This window comes from Mustelus asterias, unplaced genomic scaffold (genome assembly GCF_964213995.1).
Source record: "Mustelus asterias unplaced genomic scaffold, sMusAst1.hap1.1 HAP1_SCAFFOLD_42, whole genome shotgun sequence".
Lineage (NCBI taxonomy): Eukaryota > Metazoa > Chordata > Chondrichthyes > Carcharhiniformes > Triakidae > Mustelus > Mustelus asterias.
In genome coordinates, this window is record NW_027590119.1 from 2633333 (window position 1) to 2652984 (window position 19652).

A 19652-nucleotide genomic window follows, 5' to 3' on the forward strand; every position below is an offset into this window, starting at 1 on the left:
ATGCGGCTGCTCAGCATCTGGGTTGTGTGGGGAATATTTCTGGCAGGTAAATGTGGATGCGTTCTTTCATTCCCCAAGCTTGATTGGAATCAAATTCCAACCAGCCACCGGTCTATACTTTTCCTGATTAATTTATTATATTCCAGATCTGACTCATGGAGATTCTGTCACTCAGCCGCTGCCCTCAGATGTTAAGGCAGAAGGAGCAGCGCTCATATTCACCTGTAACTATGAAACTACACAGAGAAACTATGCATTACACTGGTACCGGCAACTCCCAGGAAACCATCCCGAGTTTATTATGTGGAGAAGTACATACAACAGTGAAGATAAAGCAGATTTTGCCAAAAGCCGTTTCTCTATCGAGCTTCATACATCGACTAAATTCACCAGTTTAACTGTTTCGGATCTGCAGCTGACTGATGTCGCCGTGTATTACTGCGCTTTCGAGCTATCACAGTGATGGAAAGCAGTCTCACCCCTGCACAAAAACTGCCTTTGGATTGTTGGTGCGAGCTCTGTTCTGTTGAGCGTTAAGTAGGACTGCGGTTGTTGCAGTGCAGCGGCGCTCACAGGCGCTCAGATACACACCCGAGAGGAAACCAAATTAACCCCGGATCAAACTGTCACCCAACAGTTAGCAGGAGAGACTGAGAAAATGAAATGCAGAACTGCAGTGGAACAGAGAAACATCACATAATTATAACTGAAGCCACCCGTTATAATCCCCGCCCTCAATGATCCGACGTCCTGTGTGAGCTGGATGTGAGTGAAAGGAAACACCTCGATCTGTGCTGCAGCCAATGTCCTGGTGGGAGACAGCGTTCTGCTGTGTGGGTTGGTTTGTTAATGATCATCAGAAAAACAATAGTTAAAGGAAAAGGGGAAACAAGATTAGCCTCAGGAGACACCCTGAAGCACAGGCAGCTCATTCTCAATTCTCAGTTACTACTTTGTGGAACATGTTGGTTGCAGATACGCTGTTTCTGATGCAGTAACCCACAGTGATTAAATATAGCTCTGAACAGACCAGTTGTAAGCTGCTGGAGAGTGAGGGAGGAGATGATAAATGGTTGTTTCATAGGCGGGCAGGCGGGGAACGGGTAGTAAAGTCCCTCATGGTAGGCTAGTGAAAAAGGTTGGATCTCATGGGACAAAGGGGGAGGTGGCTAGATGGGTGGAGAACTGGCTTGGTCATAGAAGACAGAGGGTGGTAGTGGAAGGGTCTTTTTCCGGCTGGAGGCCTGTGACTAGTGGTGTTCCGCAGGGCTCTGTATTGGGACCTCTGCTGTTTGTGATTTATATAAATGATCTGGAAGAAGGAGTAACTGGGGTGATCAGTAAGTTTGCGGACGACACAAAACTGGCAGGACTTGCAGATAGTGAGGAACATTGTCAGAGGCTACAGAAGGATATAGATAGGCTGGAAATTTGGGCAAGGAAATGGCAGATGGAGTTCAATCCTGATAAATGCGAAGTGATGCATTTTGGTGGGAATAATGTAGGGAGGAGCTACACGATAAATGGAAGAACCATAAAGGGTGTAGAGACGCAGAGGGACCTGGGTGTGCAAGTCCACAGATCTTTGAAGGTGACGTCACAGGTGGAGAAGGTGGTGAAGAAGGCATATGGCATGCTTGCCTTTATAGGACGGGGCATAGAGTATAAGAGTTGGGGTCTGATGTTGCAGATGTATAGAACGTTGGTTCGGCCGCATTTGGAATACTGCGTCCAGTTCTGGTCGCCACACTACCAGAAGGACGTGGAGGCTTTGGAGAGAGTACAGAGGAGGTTTACCAGGATGTTGCCTGGTATGGAGGGGCTTGGTTATGAGGAGAGATTGGGGAAACTGGGGTTGTTCTCCTTGGAAAGACGGAGGATGAGGGGAGACTTAATAGAGGTGTATAAAATTATGAAAGGCATAGATAGGGTGAACGGTGGGAAGCTTTTCCCCGGGTCGGTGGTGACGTTCACGAGGGGTCATAGGTTCAAGGTGAAGGGGGGGAGGTTTAACACAGATATCAGAATGACATATTTTACACAGAGGGTCGTGGGGGCCTGGAATGTGTTGCCGGGCAAGGTGGTGGAGGCGGACACACTGGGAACGTTTAAGACTTATCTAGACAGCTATATGAACGGAGTGGGAATGGAGGGATAGAAAAGGGTGGTCTAGTTTGGACCAGGGAGCGGCGCGGGCTAATTGTTCCTGGTTTCTCGTTTCAAGGCTTCATTCTATGATCATCTTGCTGGTGCCAGTACAGAGTGAGACTGCGGATAGTTGGGAACCTGTCTCGGGGGCAGGGAATTCATATGGTGTTCGTGGAAGTGGAAATGACTAGGGTTGGGAAGCATTTTCCGATCAGGGCCAGTGTGATCTCCTGGACTCGTTTCGATCGCCTCAGGGGGTCGGAGAGGAATTTCCCAGATTTTTTTTCCCCATATTGGCCCTGGGGTTTTCACTCTGGGTTTTCGTCTCTCCCTGGAGATCACATGGTCTGGAATGGGGGGGTGGGGGTGAGTTAATAGGTTGTGATGAACAAAGCATCGTAGCTGTGAGGGACAGCTCGGTGGATAGGATATTGGTATGTAGATAGGCTGGAAAATTGGGCGGGGATCCTGGATTCAGGATTCAATCCTGGACCGGGGAGCGGCGCGGGCTTGGAGGGCCGAAGGGCCTGTTCCTGTGCTGTATTGTTCTTTGTTCTTGTTCTTTGTTCTTTGTTCTAAAGGAGACAAAAAGCACATTAAAATATCATGAGCGCATTTATGACGTTTAACTTCTGTATAAAGGCGACTTGTAATCAACTAATGCAATAAGTCCACTTGTGGCCATGTGAACATACAAATTCGGAGCTGGAGTAGGCAACTGTGCCACCTCGAGACTGCCCGACATTTGATAAGATCCTGGCGGATTGAATTGTGACATCTGTATTTCCATGTCTCCCCTGTGCACTCTGACTCCCTGGGTATTCAATAATCGACCTCACCCCGTCCTAATTGTTTTCAATGAACTTGCCACCACTGATTTCTGGGGAAGGGGATATCACAGACCAAATAACATCATGGTGACAAAAAGGCATAATCTCATCATTTCTGAGGGGACCTTGAGGAGTTTATTAACATTATCTCCCAAGTTTTTGTCCCTGTCACAAAGGAAACATCCTTTTAGTTTGGAATTAACCTCTGCACATTCTATACTGACCCAGCGATGATAACGGAAAAACCGTATAATTCCAGGAATGAATGATACGGATTTTTTCTGTTTTATTCAAATAGGTTATGTATTTTTAAAATATCTTTAACACTATGCTATATTACTCTGCACACATCTGGCCTTGACAGGCCGGAAGGAGATTTATTGGAATGGTATTTGTGATCAGGGAGCTCTCCAAATTTGGTCAGCTCAAACAGTCTAAAACTGATAGCAATTCCGCACCACTCGAGGTCACTGGGGGACGAGACACCAAAACTATCTCCAAAACAAACCATTTTAAAATTAATTTGACCGAGTGCGGGATTCGTTGCTGAGTCCAGAATTTATTGTATTCCCTAATTGCTTTTCAAATGGTGGTGATGATGTTGGGGCTGCCCTCTTCCAGGCCAGCTGATATCAAGAAAACCAAACTCAGCTGTGAGTTCAAATTGCAGTTTCACTATCTTGCGATTAAACTAATACAATATCACCATCTGGTGGGGACTTGCACTTACGGCAGGCGCTGGCCTCTGTGAGTCTCGGGGAAGGTGAGTCACTGGATGGCTGGAACTGGCATCCGGTTGATGAAGTGCCAATATGGAATAACATTGTTCATTCCCTGTTGCAAACTTTTATTCCTAAATTGGAATGGAAGTTTGCAACATGTGCTCGGGTGGTGCATTCGCCTATTTGTCACCAGGCACTGTATAAGAATTTTGTGACCCATTCCCCATGGGAGATATTGTCTGGAGTTGCAGTTCGGGATTATTGTGTACATTAATATTTAAAATAAATATTATTGAAGATATATGGCACGGGAGATACGTTTCAAGATCTACCGGACAGATGTTCTTGCTGTTTTGCGCAAAGGAAATAAAACTGTTCTTTTTAATGTTGCCGGGATGCTTCTCTCTGACACCGCCGTGTATCACTGTGCCACGGAGCCCACACTGCTGCAGAGATAGAGCGGATCCCAGACAATAAGCCCACACATGGGAGTTCCAGTTAGGTACCACTAGAGGGCGGTCTTACGCTGATAAACATAATCAATAATTTATTTTGTCTATCACAACTTTGTCAACTCTTACGCACGGCTCCCACCCTCACCCCCCGTATCTCCCACACTTAAAGTGTAAATCTCGTCCTCCTTTACTGTCTTCATCTTTGATGACTGACCATACAGATTTGAAATGTTGGCTCTATTCTCTCTCCAGAGATGTCGTCATGCCTGTTGAGATTTTACAGCATTTTAAGTTTTTCTTTTAAGTTCCAGTATCTGCAGTAATTTGCTGTTGGCTGAAGGAATCATTGGTGTTCTATCTAAACATGAGGGTTTTTTTTATCCGACAATCCTTTCTTGAGTATTTGAAAAACGCTACAATGTACCAGTCAGATGAAAGCATTTGCTCCCATCTTCCCTGGTGGTCTAGTGGTTAGGATTTGGCGCTTTCACCACCGCGGCCCGGGTTCGATTCCCGGTCAGGGAATGCTGATTTTATAGCTGCCGACCAGCACATGATTTAGGAGGGGCTGAAATTACTTCCTGATCGATAACAGGAGTGATCATTGTGCCAGTTTGAGCTCCCTGGAGAAACAAAATAAACCCATTTGCACAATCCCGGCAATTTATGTTTACATCCTCCCTTGCTTTATATCACAGAACATCCGTTTTGTTCTTTTCACAGGTTGATTCATGGCGTTACCATCAGAAAATGTTGGAAATACTCGGCAGGTCAGTTAATGTTTCGTGGCAAATGCGTGATTATTTCTGAAAGCTGAATTACTCTGAAATTGAAAACATTTGGAAATGTTTCTGTAAAGGTGAAATACTGCTTATGCTGGAACCTGAAACACAAAAAAAAGTACTTGAAAATCTCAGCAGGTCTGGCAGCATCTGTGAAGAGAGAACAGAGCCAATGTGTCGAATCAGGAAATCTGATGAAGGGTCATCCAGATTTGAAACGTTTGTTTCCTCACAGAGGTTGTCAATCCTGCTGAGATTTTCCACCATTTTCTATTCCTGTTTAATAAGTTTCTGCTCAGGATTGAACCAGGAAATTTGCATGTGTACGGCGACCGTGATAAGTACCACACTACAGAAACGCTGCGATGCAATGATGTAAGGAAAGGTGGCTCCACAAACACGTCAATTACCGACAGCAATTTATATTTGCATTGTGTCTGCTGGTACCTCCTGTTAACATGTTTAACGATACAATCTACTGCGTAGAATTCGTGTGATAACATGCACGACCTACCTTGCATTAAATTGATCTTTCTCTACACCCAACCTATGACTGTAACAGTACGTTCTGCACTCTCTCGTTTCCTTCTCGATGAATGATATGCTTTGGCTGTGTAGCGCGCAAGAAAAATACTTTCCGCTAATGCATGTGACAATAATAAATCAAATCAAATTTACTCCATGAAGTTAATTAATTGAACGTTTTGCAGTGATGGGCTTCGATCACGCGCTTTAACTAACGCGACTGCCTTGAATTCAGGACCTGAGACTTGAATGCTGTCAGGAGAATCCATTGGTACCGGAACTGATATTGACAGTGAACAGAATCAATGAAAGAAAACTGGACTACATGTCCCATTGAGCCTCCTCCACGACAGAAACAAGGCAGATCCGTAACCTCAACCTCAATTTCCCAGCTTATCCCAATAGGTCTTCATTCCCTTAGATTCCAAAATCACTCCAACTCAACCTTCAATATCCTCAGCGACTGATGATCCACGTACCTCTGGGCAGCTGCAGAATTCTAAAGATACACAAGCGTTTGGGAGAAGAAATGTCTCCTTACCTCAGTCATAAATGGCTGGCACCTGACCCAGAGAATGTAGGTCCAGAGTGCCTGACCGAGACACTTGTCGCCATTCTAACCCACTTATCCTCACACATTTACCATGGCTCATCCATCTGACCGACATCAACTGGACCGTGAGTGAGAGAGTGAAAGCAGAAATATGACTGTGGCGATTTTACTGAGCGCATTTTCTTTCCAATAATTGGAAAAAAAATATTTTGTTGGATCCATATTCAGTTCATATTCAACAACGAAATACAATCTGGGAACTTTCAAGCAGTAAATTTCGATCATGTTCGACCCTGTTTCGAATCGGACAGTCTATCCTATATGATAAGCCTCACACTATAGAAACTCTGCTCATGACCAATGTGACCGGCCTAGGATATCAAACCGTGCAGTCTGATTGCAATTTAGAACCTTGCGTTGGTTCTTAATTATACTGGCTGCTTTGCCGAGGCAGCGGGAAGAGCCAATGGATGGGAGGCAAGTTTGCGTGATGATCTGAGCGACGTTCACGACCCTTTGTAGTTCCTTGCGGTCCAGGGCAGAGGAGGAGCCATACCAAAATGTGATACAACCAGAAAGAATGCTTTCTATGGTGCATCTGCAAACGTAGGTGAGAGTCGTAGCTGACATGACAAATTTCCTTAGTCTTCTGAGAAAGTAGAGGCGTTGGTTGGCATTCTTAACTATAGTGTCAGCATGGGGCGACCAGGACAGGTTGTTGGTGATCTGGAGACCTAAAAACTTGAAGCTCTCGACCCTTTCTACTTCGTCTCCGTTGATGTAGACAGGGGCAATTTCTCCTCTACGCTTCCTGAGGTCGAGGACAATCTCATTCGTTTTGTTGACATTGAGGGAGAAATTATTGTCGCCGGGCCAATTTCACCAGCTTCTCTATCTCATTCTTGTACTCTGTCTCCTCATTATCTGAGATCAGACCCACTACGGTGGTGTCGCCAGCAAACTTGAAAATCGAATTGGAGGGGAATTTGGCCACACAGTCATGGATATATCAGGACTGTAGGAGGGGGCTGAGAACACAACCTTGTGGGGCACCAGTGTTGAGGATGACCGTGGAGGAGGTGCTGTTGTCTATCCTTACTGATAGTGTCCTGTGGGTTAGGAAGTTCAGGATCCAGTCGCAGAGGGAGGAGCCGAGGTCCAGGCCATGGAGTTTGGAGATGCGTTTCGTCGGAATAAGGCTGAGCTGTAGTCAATAAATAGGAGTCTGACATAGGCGTTTTTGTTATCTCGGTGTGCCAGGGTTGAGTGCAGGGCCAGGGAGATGGTGTCTGCTGTGGACCTGTTGCGGCGGTAGACGAACTGTAGTGGACCCAGGCAGCCCTGGAGGCTGGAATTGATTCGTGCTATGACTAGCCTTCGAAGCACTTCATAATGATGGATGTCAGAGCCACCAGACAGTATTCATTCAGGCACGCTGCTTGGATTTTCTTTGGTAGTGGGATGATGGTTGTCTTCTTGAAGCAGAAGTAAAGAGAGGTTGAAGATGTCTGCGAATACCCCCGCCAGCTGATCCACGCAGGATCTGCGTTCACATCCGGGTACCCCATCCGGGCCAGTCGCTTTCAGTGGGTTGAACTTCGAGAAAGCTGCTCCGATATCTGCAATGATGACCTCTGGTACAGTTTCATCCAAGGCTCCCAGGGTGGAGGGAACGCATCGTTTCTGTCATGTCCTGATTACACATTCACCGAACCAAAGATTCCCTGTTGGAAAGCGGGCGGAAGTATACTTTTAACCTCAGAGTGAGGAAATGAGCAATAATTCACGTTTATTGCTGAATATTAACTGAATACTGTATTTTATACTGTGTTACACTTCCCCTTCCCCTTCACAGTTCCGTATTCAAACCCGACAGAACATTTTTCGCAGACTCTCCTTTCCAACTCTGAATGGTCAGAAAGCTTCCCTCAAACCTGCACAGTCCGGCTGATTGCTTTTGATTTGTTTGTGATTATTAAAGGCGAAGCCACGTTTCAGATGGGGAAACAAACCCAACAATGATTCTCTCTTCTCCGGCTCCACATTGGAGACAGGGACAAGCAGCAGGATTTTAACCCGCAGTCTCCAATCACCCGCTGACAGCAGAAAGGCGCGAATGCAGATGCACCTGTACGTTGGTTTAAACTCAGAGTGAGAATTTATTGTTGAAAATTAACTCAACAGAGTATTTTACACTGCATGTTACATTTCCCCATCCATCTGTGCACACACAAACGCAATACTTTTCACTGACTCCCGTTTCCAGCTCTGACGGTTCAGAAAGCTTCTCTCAAACCTGCACATTCCGGATCTTCCTTTCGTTCGTTGAACAGAAGCACCGCTGATCAGCATTTATTGCCCATCCCCAGTTGAGGGGCAACCACTTTGCTGTGGCTCTGGAGTCATGTGTCGGCCAGACCATCGAACAACTGCAGATTTCCTTCCACGACGGACATGAGTGAATCATGATTTTTAGCAACAATGGATGTTGTTTGATGGCCATCAGTGGATTTTTATTCCAATCTTATTTATTGTATTCAAACTCCACCAGCTGTCCTGGCCGTCCCAAGAATATTAGCTGGTCGAGGGATCACACCACTGGACGATCGTCTCACCTAAAACAACTGCTCCAGGTGAGGCTCGAACTCACAACCTCGGCATAGCCCGCTGCCTGCACTGCTGTATAAGTACCGCGCGCTAACCGATTGCGCCACTGGAGCAGTGCGTTTGAATCGTTTGTGTCAGATTATTAAAGGTTACCGCAGCGTTACCTCCGTGAATAACAGTTATTCGAGGCCACATTTCAGACAGGGAAACAAATCCATCGCTGATTTTTTTTCCCGGCTCCACAGTGAGTGAGACAGGGAGAAGCAGCAGGATTTTATCCCGCAGTCTCCAATCGCCAGCAGAAAGCGGCAATTGCAGCTTCAATCAGCGGGTTACTGCCCATCCCTGGGACACAAGGTCTATTTCCGTTCAAACCTCCCCATAAACCGAACACAAGCTCAGCAAAACGCAGATATATCATGTCCGGCTCACTAAACCTTCGAGAAGCATTTACACAACACACGAGTGATTCGCAAACAAAATTCACACGAACTTTCCAAAACTTTTCAGTGATAAATTCCTCCATTTGGTTGAAAAACTGAGTGTTGTGAATCGGGAAATGAGCACCATGGGATTTGTGTTACGCAGTGACTTGTTTCCCATGGTTCGCCCTCAGGTTTGCAATTCCATTTGTGTTGTATATTGACGTGAATCTTATATCAAAATTAGGAGAAACCAAGGGCAATATTAACTCTTGGAACAAATCGTGAGGGAAATGGATCAAAATATTTGGAAGGAGGTGCAGCTGAGAATGGTGTTATTGATGATTGAGTGGAAAGCATTGGTTCGCTGGGGGTCTGGTTTTCAGTTCCATTCCCTCCTGTTGAATTCCTCCCTGTGATAAGAGACATGGATTCATTTTACCTGCACGTTCATAGGAGAAAGGGAATAACCAACACACTACTGCAGTGCTGCGGGATCAACGGAACTAAAGAGACTTGTATAGAATTGTAAACAGTGCGGTCATGCTGCAGTTCTGGAACAGGTTTTGCAGAAATAGAATTGTGGTCATTGACACACTAGTTTAGAATACATGTAACAGCTGCTGCTGCAGTCTCTGTGGCGCAATTGGTCAGCGCGTTCGACTGTTAACCGTAGAGGTTGGTGGTTCGATACCACCCAGAAGCGGAATGTTGCTATTTTCTCACCATCAGCATTCACAGGCAAACAGTTGCGTGTTGGCAATGAGTTTGTGGGCGTCAATAAAAATAGTTCTCAATTGTGACCGGCTGTACTGTTATCTGGTGTTACCAACATTATTCAATGACGATTGACTTTACACATATTACATACAACATTATATACATGCTTCCATTATTCCATTAAACTTAAAAATTACAATCGAAACATGGACTTTTGGCTGAGCATTTGTTCCAATTCCATATCCCTGCTTCCATTCATTCTTGGATAGATCATAAATCTGTCTAACCCAGAGTGAAATATGTTCAAGGATGGAGCATCAGAACCCTCTGGCTCGAGAATTCCGAAGATTCACGAGGCTTTGAGTGAAGCCAATTCTCCTCATCGCACTCCTAAATCATCAGCGCCTTATCCTGAGATTGTGCTCCCGTGTTTTAGATTCCTGGATCAGGAAAAAATAATGCCTCAGCTTTTCAATGGTACCTATTCTTTCTCGTGAAAGCTGTTGAGATTTTCCAGCATTTTCAGTTTTTGATTCAGATTCCAGCATCATCAGATTTTGCTTTTATTCTGTCTAAAATGCGGGGATCCAAACTGCGCACACTATTCCAAATGTGGCCTCAACAAAACCCTGAATTACTGTAGCAAGATACAAACACTTCAAAACTGAACTCCGTGCTCAAGGCTGGAAGGAGAGAGTGACAGTGGATAATTCGCACTGTGTACATTCCTGCAATCAGTAACTGTAATGTAATCAGTAACTGGATCAGGAAGATGAGATATCTGTGTCTCTTTGTACAGTCATCTCTAAACTCCATCTCCTCTTAATGCCGTGTGGCATACATTCGCTTTCCCTGCTTTCCAGTTAAAGCTCGGGTTCACCAACTGTCTGTGTCTTTATCAAGCAGCTAATTGACCCTGGGAGCTGGATAGCCAGAGGGAGCTGGATGTGGGGCAGCGACAGAAACAGGAAGAGACGCGACATGACAGTGATCTTTCTGTCGATAGATCTGCCTCAGTCCTTCCCTCTCTCAGTCTAACTATCCATTTCCCTCTTCTGTTTTTGTTCCTCCTATTCTCTCCCTGTCTGGGTGGAATCAAGTTTAATTGAATTGATTCTGAAATGAGGCCGTTGTTGAACTCGGGTTGATTGTAATGGCGGAGGAGACTCAATGGGACATGTGATCTAATCCAACTCCAATGATTCTGTTCACTGCCAATACTAGTTCCGACAGCAATGACTTCTGTTGGTGTCGTTGATAGGAAGTTTAAGGCACTAAATTTAGGATAGCGACATTTGTGGAGGCGTGTGATCAAATTCTCCCAATGTCAGATTTTCACTTAAATTACTTGAAACGTTACGAACTTTGATCAAACATGTGATTATTAAAATTGAATGCAGCAGAATGTGTCATCATTCATTTTGATTAGAGAAACCGGCAGAGAGAATGTAAAGTGAGCAACTGACGGGCTTGTGGAACGAGTTTAGTTGCTCCACAAGTAAACCGGGTCTGCTTCAAGTCATCCATCGCAAAGTTTCTGTAGTGCAGTCGTTACCATGTTTGCCTCACATGCGCACAGGTCCCCGGGTCAAGACCGAGCAAAAACATTCCGAAATGGGTTAATTTCAAATGATTCAGATTTATTCTTGCTTTTCACGTAACATTGATTGAACGGTTGAGGTCTTGTGGCATTTAAAATGGGAATCACTCAGTAAAGAGATTAAAAGGGGAGGTCTGTGATAGAGAGCATAACACGATGGGTTAACTGACACAAGGAATGATGGACAAGGGCAACATTGGGTGGTTCCCAATATTTTATACTTTGCTGCTTTTATGGGTGAACTCCAGCTCTCCATTCCTCCGGCAATTTCACCGCTCAAACTGAGACTTTCTCCATCCCGCTTTGTTAATCCCACAGTTACTTCTTTCTGAATGAAAACTGCTTGCAATCAGTCGAAGTCAAATAGTTTTGTGCTTCATTCAGCGAGAAGTTTTCTTATCATTTAGCCCGATATTTTTATCCAGAAATGAGTGACATTTGTGCCAATGCAAACGGTTAATTCTGACCCATTATCAACCAGATTTTACCTAGTGTCACCATCTCCATCGTCAGCGCTTTCCATCCTATCTCTGTCCTTCACTATCTGTGTTTCTTTTTGACCTTTTGTCCATGTGACATTTCCAACTCGGAAGCAAAACTACAAACCTCACTCCACCGTTTCTGGCAGAGCGGCTTTGGACCAGGAAGTATTCCAGTTTGTTTATCAAAAACATTAAGTCTTAGTGCATCGAAGCCAGCCTGTGACCCCGAAAGCACCGAACACTAGCCACGAGACCAGCAGGATGTAATTTTCCTGATTCTCGCAGTCACGGATTACAGGAATGTGCATAGTGCCAATTAAACACAGTCACCCACTCCTTCCAGTCTGTTAAGATATGGAATTGTTCATATTTTCACACTAGCTTCCAGTGTGACCAAAGCAGAGCTGTGACAAGCTGATGTTGTTCAGAATTTTTACCACACTCAGGTTTATAACACTTCGATGCCAACATTCCTCGAACGTGGTGAGCTACAGTGAAATTTAATGCAGTTGAAGATAGCTTATTGAAGATAGCTTACTCATTTTTTTCAGGAGGAACCCGCAAGGGTAAAGTAAATATGAATTGCTGTGGGTTTTTGATGGGATTGTGCATTGGGGCTGATATTTCACTCTGCTGTTCAAATTGGCAGAGGTATTGAACGACCATTTTCAGCCTGTAGCCGTGTGTTGCGGTCCGTGGTGTAATGGTGAGCACTCTGGACCCTGAATCCAGCCATCCGAGTTCAAAACTCGGCTTTAATTTGCAAATGCTGATGGTTGATTTGCTGAAGGGCATTTTGTTTAAATTTCTCACGAAGTACGAATCGAGAGGACAATTTGTCAGCACGTTCCACTGCTATTACAATGCACATTGCTGAGCTTCTGGTGCCAGGTGCCTGCAACATCAGTGTTTTTCATCTTTTCGCTGCTCTTTCACTCCTCTGTTGAAAAAAAGAAGCAGTTGGTGTCACACAATAACAATTCGACTGGAGTCTGGCAATTATTGAGCAAGTGTGTACGTGCGTGTGTGTGTGTCTGTGTGCCTGTGTGTCTTTGTCTATGTGTGTGTGTGAGAGAGAGAAAGAGGGCGTTGGTGTGTGTGTGTGTGTGTGTTTTGGGATAAAAGTCTTCCATCAGAGTGCTGTTGATTCAATGGGTGACGGTTCACACTCTGGCCTCTCGCCTCCTAACTTTTGTTTAAATTGGGACAGGTAACAGAGTGAATTACACCTCTAGGTGGACACAAAGCCCACTGTCGCTTCCCCGACTCTCAGCGCTTTGTATTCTTGAGCAATCGTTCTCTGGGGCTGATGCAATGACGCCAAGAGAGTCATTCGCTGCAACAACTGCAACTTGTACATTGCTGAGTCTCTGGCGAAAGATGCCTGCATCAGCAATGTTTCTTTTCATCTTTCGCTGCTCTTTAAATCATCTGTTGAAAGAAATGAGCAGTTGGTATCACACAACAACAACAATTCGACTGGAGATTGGCAATTATTGAGCAAGTGTGTGTGTGTGTGTGTTTTGGGAGAAAGGCCGAGTGTCATAGGTCAGAGTGCTATCATTTCCATGGCGTAACGCTTCGCAGTTTGGACTCTCGCCGTCCCACCTCTTGTTTAAATTGGGACAGATGAGTGAGTGAATGGTACAAGTAGGTGGATCCCCAACAAAATATATACTGAATTCGTAACATCTTTTGAAATGATTAATCCTCTTTATGTTTCATTTCATGTCAAACAGGGTGACAGATCCTTGTATCTTATTATTTAAAACCTCAGCCCTTTGACGATGCAAACAGGTCAAGTTCAGTCAAAGAAAACTACTCCACATTGAACGAGAAAAAAAGACACTAAAGGTACTGCAAACCCCACCTCAAAACAGAAAATATTGGAAACAGCAGGTCAAACAGCGTCTGTGGTGAGGGAAACAGAATGAATGGTTCGGGTCGCTGACGTTTTATCCAAACTGGAAGAAGTTAGAGGTTTAATAGTTTACGAGCAAATAGAGAGTGAGGGAGAATAGAGGGCGAGAACCCTATTTATGATCTTGTGATAGGATGTAAGGCTGGAGTGATTGAATGACAATGAGGATGATTATTGTTCCCACTGACACAATCTTCCAGATCTTGCTTTACATCTTGCGCAAAATGAGAAGAAATTTGCTCTCTGAATTAAGGACTAAACTCTTCGACTGCCCGGGAAGCAGAGATAGCTTTAATTCAGAAAGCAGTGACGGTGAGATTAGTGGGGCGGCACGGTGGGACGGTGGTTTGCACTGCTGCCTCACAGGGACCCGAGTTAGATTCCTGTTTGGGTTACTATCTGTGTGAAGTATGCACGTTCTTCCCGTGGCTGCATGGGTTTTCTCCCACAGTCGGAAAGATGTGCTGGTTAGGTGCACTGACCCGAGTGGGCGCTGGAGTGTGGCGGGTCGGTGAATTTCATCATAAATTGCAAAGTTAGCCTTACTTGTGACTAACAAAGCAAAGCGGGATAGAGAAAGACTCCGTTTGAACGGTGACACTGCCAAGACTTCACCAACGAAAGCAGCAAACACAGCGTGGGGCTCGAACCCACGACCCTGAGATTAAGAGTCTCATACTCCACCAACTGACCGCGAGGGACACATATCAGAACTGGCACTTAATATTCTAAAATGCGTGGAGGCAAATATGGCTTTGCCATCTGGTGTCTCAGCTTGTTCTGATTACAATGTTTACAATTAATCAACCGACAGAATGCTTGACGTTAGAAGGCATTCCTCTCTATCATCAAAAACTTCATTTACATCTTCCACTTCTTAGCTTCACCTCCTTCCAAACATTGCAAACTCCTCCTACATCTTTCACCTGAACATTTTTGATCTAAATACTCAAAACAGGTGGGGGAAACAGCGTCACAGTATGTCCGAAGTCAAACTGTCACCCCATTTTCAGACGTTTCAATCTGGTTAAGTGAATGTCCGCAAGGATTGTCACCTTTTGAAAATGCCTGGATTCTCTGTGAGTGTGTCGTGCTCACAGCAGCATTGCAGTGTGTGCTCAGGTTCTCAAATCATATCCCATGTGAGCCAATTCCGCCATGTCACGGGAATGAAACTAACAAAATCCACGTCTTACCCATTACAAAACAAGGGCTTGTTCAGGATTTGAACCCGGGACCTCCTGCAAGCTTGGGGATTTTAACACCCAAAGTGAGAACACCCCTCGACCAACAAGCTATCGGTACAAAAGTGCATCAACTAAATATATATTCTATTGCCATCTAAAAGCGGATCAGACATCTGCACTGAAATGTGGCAACGTTGGAAAAACTCAGGAAGTCAGACAGCGTCTGTGCATAGGGAAACAAAGATAAATATTCACCTCCATGACCTTTCATTAACATTGGGAATGTTTAGAGATGTTGGGAGTTCAAAACAAATGAAATCCAGCAGGGAGGAAACATAACAACATCTGGTAGGGTGGAAGCCTGGAGAAAATGAATGAGGGAAACAGAGAATCACAGAATGATTACACCACAGGATGAGACGATTACAACGTTACTTGCACGACTCACATGCAATGTGGGTGAAGGGGAACCAGAGGATGTACTGTGCATATATTTCAACAGAACCACAGTGATGAGGTTGGTGGGCTTGAAAATTGATCGTTACGCAAAGAAACATAGGAACTTAGGAATTGGGAGCCGATGCAGGCAAATTCAGCCCTTTGGTCCTGTTCCGCCATTCAATCAGATCATTGTTGATCTCTCTTTGATCTGAAATCTACCTCCCCACCTGTTCTCTATACCCCTTTGATGCGTTTTTCTATATCAGAAACATTTCTATCCCTTCTTGAAATCATTCAATGATTCAGGCTCCACCGTGCTATGGGGCAGCGAGTTCCACCAATTCACCGCCCTTTGCGAGAAGTAGTTCTTCCCCATCTCAGTTTTAAATCAACGGGCTCTCAAACTATACACGTGACCTCTTGTTCTTGATTGCCCCATAAGAAGAAGCTTTTGGTCTACCTTTTCTTTATCAATCCATTTAGAATTTTATATATCTCTATCTGATCCCCTCTTCATCCTTCTAAACTTTAGCATTTTGTGGGACCATTTCACCTCACTGTCAATCCCATGACCCAGAGAACTGAATCCGTGTTGTCATTGGCTGAAGGAGGCAATAATGTTCCATCCAAACATGACATTTTGAAGAGGAAACGTGTCACAAGTGAAAAAAGATCTGAGAGGAAAATAATGAGCAAAGGGACATGTGTGAAGTCAGTTTGAAAAAGACAGTTCACCGGTTTCCGTGGTAGTCCAGTGGCTTGTGTTCAGCACTCTCCTTGTGATGTCTGGTTTCAATTCCCGATTTGGAAAAGAGGACTATTTGCTCTCAGCAAACCATTCATAATGATCTGATTTACTCTCTGATCGAAAGCAGGTCTATTAGAATCAGCCGAGTGAGGTTTGCAAGTTTATATCAGAGCTGGAAATTTCACATGTGCCACAGTTCAAGAACAAACACAGAAAGAGGAGGACAGTGATAGGGTGCAAACATGAACAGACTGGGACCAGAGGGACACAAACGAATGGTCTAGTTGGGCACATGAGCGGCGCAGGCTTGGAGGGCCGAAGGGCCTGTTCCTGTGCTGTATTGTTCTTTGTTCTTTGTACTAACGATTGCGATGTTGTTGCAAGGTAAAATCTGTCTGGTCGTGAGCCAGATTTTACCGTTTATATTGACACTGAATTATGAAACGTTTTCCTCTGCATTGAAAAGCATTTGGAAATATTTCTGTCCGGTTTCGAACCGTCGGAAGCGAAAGTGATAATTGCACTGGAGTGTTTGTTATATGTTGTCATTGGCTGAACACATCACTGGTGTTGAAACAGAAGGCGCCATTTTGCAGGAGAAAGCTGTTTGTGGCGGAAGTGGCGTGAAAATTAAAGTAACAAAAGCAGCGTGGATAAATTAAATTCTAAAACACGCTGTAAGCTGCTGGCCTGGTGGTTAGAGTTTGACTCTTTCCCTGCTGTTTAGATTACTGGTCTGGAATTGAAGATTTATTGCTCTCATCCAAACTGTGAAAACTGTGAGTTATTTCCTGGATGAGGATATGGAATGTAATCTCGCCTCGTGCCCTGAAGTGCAGACCCTGAGCAAATTCACCAGGAGGTTCTCTTGTCATTTCTGGCAGGAAATTGGGAAGAGACGAGCTGAAGGTCAGTTTAAATGATGCCGGCCCTTCACTGCAGCTCATTGTGTTTCTGACGTGAGATGATTTCTGTTTGTTGCGCAGTTCAGGCTTACCTGATTCAGGGAAGGAGCAGGCTCAATCTTCCTGATGGCCTTTCCCACCTCCATTGCTTGTAATGAATTTCAGTAACATTATCATTAAATAGCATGATTGCGATGCCTTAAAATGTGGTAGTGTGGCCGAGCGGTCTAAGGCGCTGGATTAAGGCTCCAGTCTCTATGGGGGCGTGGGTTCGAATCCCACCGCTGCCAAAATGGATTTGAGTTTTGGTCCTTGCAGCTGCAGTCCAACAGCTCAGATCAAATCCCATGAGTGCGTCTGGTGTCGTTTTCGTCATGAACAACGAGCAGAGACATTACCAACTTTAAAAAGTTGCTGGGGTAACGCAGCGTGTGTGCAAGTGACTCCTTTCGAGAGTACACACAAGCTGAATTTCTGACTGCCGAGTTAAACAACCTGATGAAGGAGCAGCGCTCCGAAAGCTCGTAGTTCCAAATAAGCCTGTTTGACTTTAACCTGGTGTTGTGAGAATTCTTGCTGTACCCACCCAGTCCAAAGCCGGCATCTCCACATCATGATATAAACAACATGATTACAAACAGTGAGACTTTATTCCCGGCCCAGGAATTAAGGTGATGGACTTGAATTTTATAACTGAAGTTCAAATCCTGTCATGTATGCTTCCCATCATTCTGACCAGATATTTACAGAATTAACCTGGCTCCTGTGATAATCACCGTACTGTATAAACACGGAGATGGCCTCCGGGCAAGCAGATCCGGTTTACTGGAGAACAACAAGACTGGCTCCAGAGGCCCATCGTTTGCCCACAGCAATTGATATTACATTGCCTCTGCGTGTTCCTCCTGTCAAAATGAATAATGATACTTCCCACTGTATTAAAGTTTCGTAATAACATGTTCGAGAAAAAGTATTCATGACGTTTAAAGCAAATCAACTGAACACCTGAAATTTGTGGCATTTGGCCACTTTCCCCCACAAATGCTATTGCCCCGAATTCAATGCCTCAGAACACTCACCAACGCTTTTAGCGGAAGTGATCGCTGTCAGATATGGTGCTGCAGGGACCAGAATTAATGGAGTGGGATAGGCTCACATGTCCCATGGAGTCTCCTCCACAATTTAAGGAGATTATGACGAATCCCAGGACTCAACACCAATTTCTAACCCTATCATGATGGCCCTTCATTCCCTTAGGTTCCAAAAATATCTCTATCTGAAACTTCAATATCCTCATTTACTGAGGATCCACAGACCTCTGGCGAAGCGTCATCCAGATTCGAAACTTTGGCTCTTTTCTCTCTCCATAGATGCTACCAGACCTACTGAGATGTTCCAGCATTGTCTGTTTTTGTGTCAGATTCCAGCATCCGCAGTATTTTGCTTTTGCCGCCACAATTTACATTCCGTTTGTTTTGTTTTTCTATCACAACTTTGTCAACTCTTACCCACGGCTCCCACTCTCACACCCCCCCCCCCCACCCCCCCACCCCCCCACCCCCCACGCCCCACCCCCGCATCTCCCACACTTAAAGTATCAATCTCGTCCTCTTTTACTGTCTTCAGCTTTGATGACTGACCATACAGACTTGAAATGTTGGGTCTATTCTCTCTCCAGAGATTCCGTCATGCCTGTTGAGATTTTCCAGCATTTTAAGTTTTTCTTTTAAGTTCCGGAATCTGCAGTAATTTGCTGTTGGCTGAAGGAGTCATTCGTGTTCCATCAAAACATGAGGTTTTTTTTCCCCCAAACCTTTCTCGAGTATTGAAAAAACGCAGCAATGTATTGGTCAGATTAAAATGTTTGCTTGTATCTTCCCTGGTGGTCTAGTGGTTAGGATTTGGCGCTTTCACCGCCGCGGCCCGGGTTCGATTCCCGGTCAGGGAATGTAGATTTTATAGCTGCCGACCAGCACATGATTGCACGCAATCATCCAAATGGGGTTTGACAAGAGCCTGATGCAGCCTCAGAAATACATCCCTGCTATTGTATTCTCGCCCTCTCGACATGAATGCTAAGCATTGCATTTGCCTTCCTAACTGCCGACTGAATCTGCATGTTAATCTTCAGTACGAGCACTCCCAAGCCCCTTTGTGTTTCTGATTTTCCCCAGTTAGAAAATAGTCTGTGCCTCCATTTCTCCTTCCAAAGTGCATAACCTCACACTTTTCCACATTGTACTCCATCTGCCACTTATTTGCCCACTCTCCTAACCTATTCAGGTCCTTCTGCAGCCCCCCTGCTTCCTCAATACTACCTGTCCCTCTGCATATCTTTGTATCATCTGCAAACTTAGCAACAGTGCCTTCAGTTCCTTCTTCCGAAACATTAATGTATATTGTGAAAAGTTGTGGTCCCAGCACCGACCCTGAAGCACACCGCTAGTCACCGGCTGCCATCCTGAAAAGGACCCCTTTATCCCCACACTCTGCCTCCTGCCAATCAGCCAATGCTCTATCCATGCCAGGATATTAAGCTTAACACCATGTTCTCTTAACAGATTGAACAGTCTCCTATGCGGCACATTGCCAAAGGCCTTCTGG

General features: G+C 44.9%; 4 non-coding genes and 1 gene segment (V, D, J or C); 4 read left to right on the plus strand and 1 right to left on the minus strand.

Moving 5' to 3' along the window:
- Positions 1-463, plus strand: LOC144482737 (T cell receptor alpha variable 38-1-like). The segment is given in 2 exon segments: positions 1-46; positions 147-463. Coding segments are annotated over 2 exon segments (363 nt in total).
- Positions 464-4608: 4145 nt separating this feature from the next.
- On the plus strand, positions 4609-4680 carry trnae-uuc (transfer RNA glutamic acid (anticodon UUC)). The gene has a single exon. It is a non-coding gene; the product is annotated as a tRNA-Glu (tRNA).
- Positions 4681-8640: 3960 nt separating this feature from the next.
- trnai-uau (transfer RNA isoleucine (anticodon UAU)) lies at positions 8641-8735 on the minus strand. Its single transcript has 2 exons — positions 8698-8735; positions 8641-8676 (listed from the first exon to the last, which is right to left on the minus strand). It is a non-coding gene; the product is annotated as a tRNA-Ile (tRNA).
- An 8521-nt stretch (positions 8736-17256) lies between these two features.
- Positions 17257-17338, plus strand: trnal-aag (transfer RNA leucine (anticodon AAG)). The gene has a single exon. It is a non-coding gene; the product is annotated as a tRNA-Leu (tRNA).
- A 1586-nt stretch (positions 17339-18924) lies between these two features.
- trnae-uuc (transfer RNA glutamic acid (anticodon UUC)) lies at positions 18925-18996 on the plus strand. Its single transcript has one exon. It is a non-coding gene; the product is annotated as a tRNA-Glu (tRNA).
- The last annotated feature ends 656 nt before the right edge of the window (positions 18997-19652 follow it).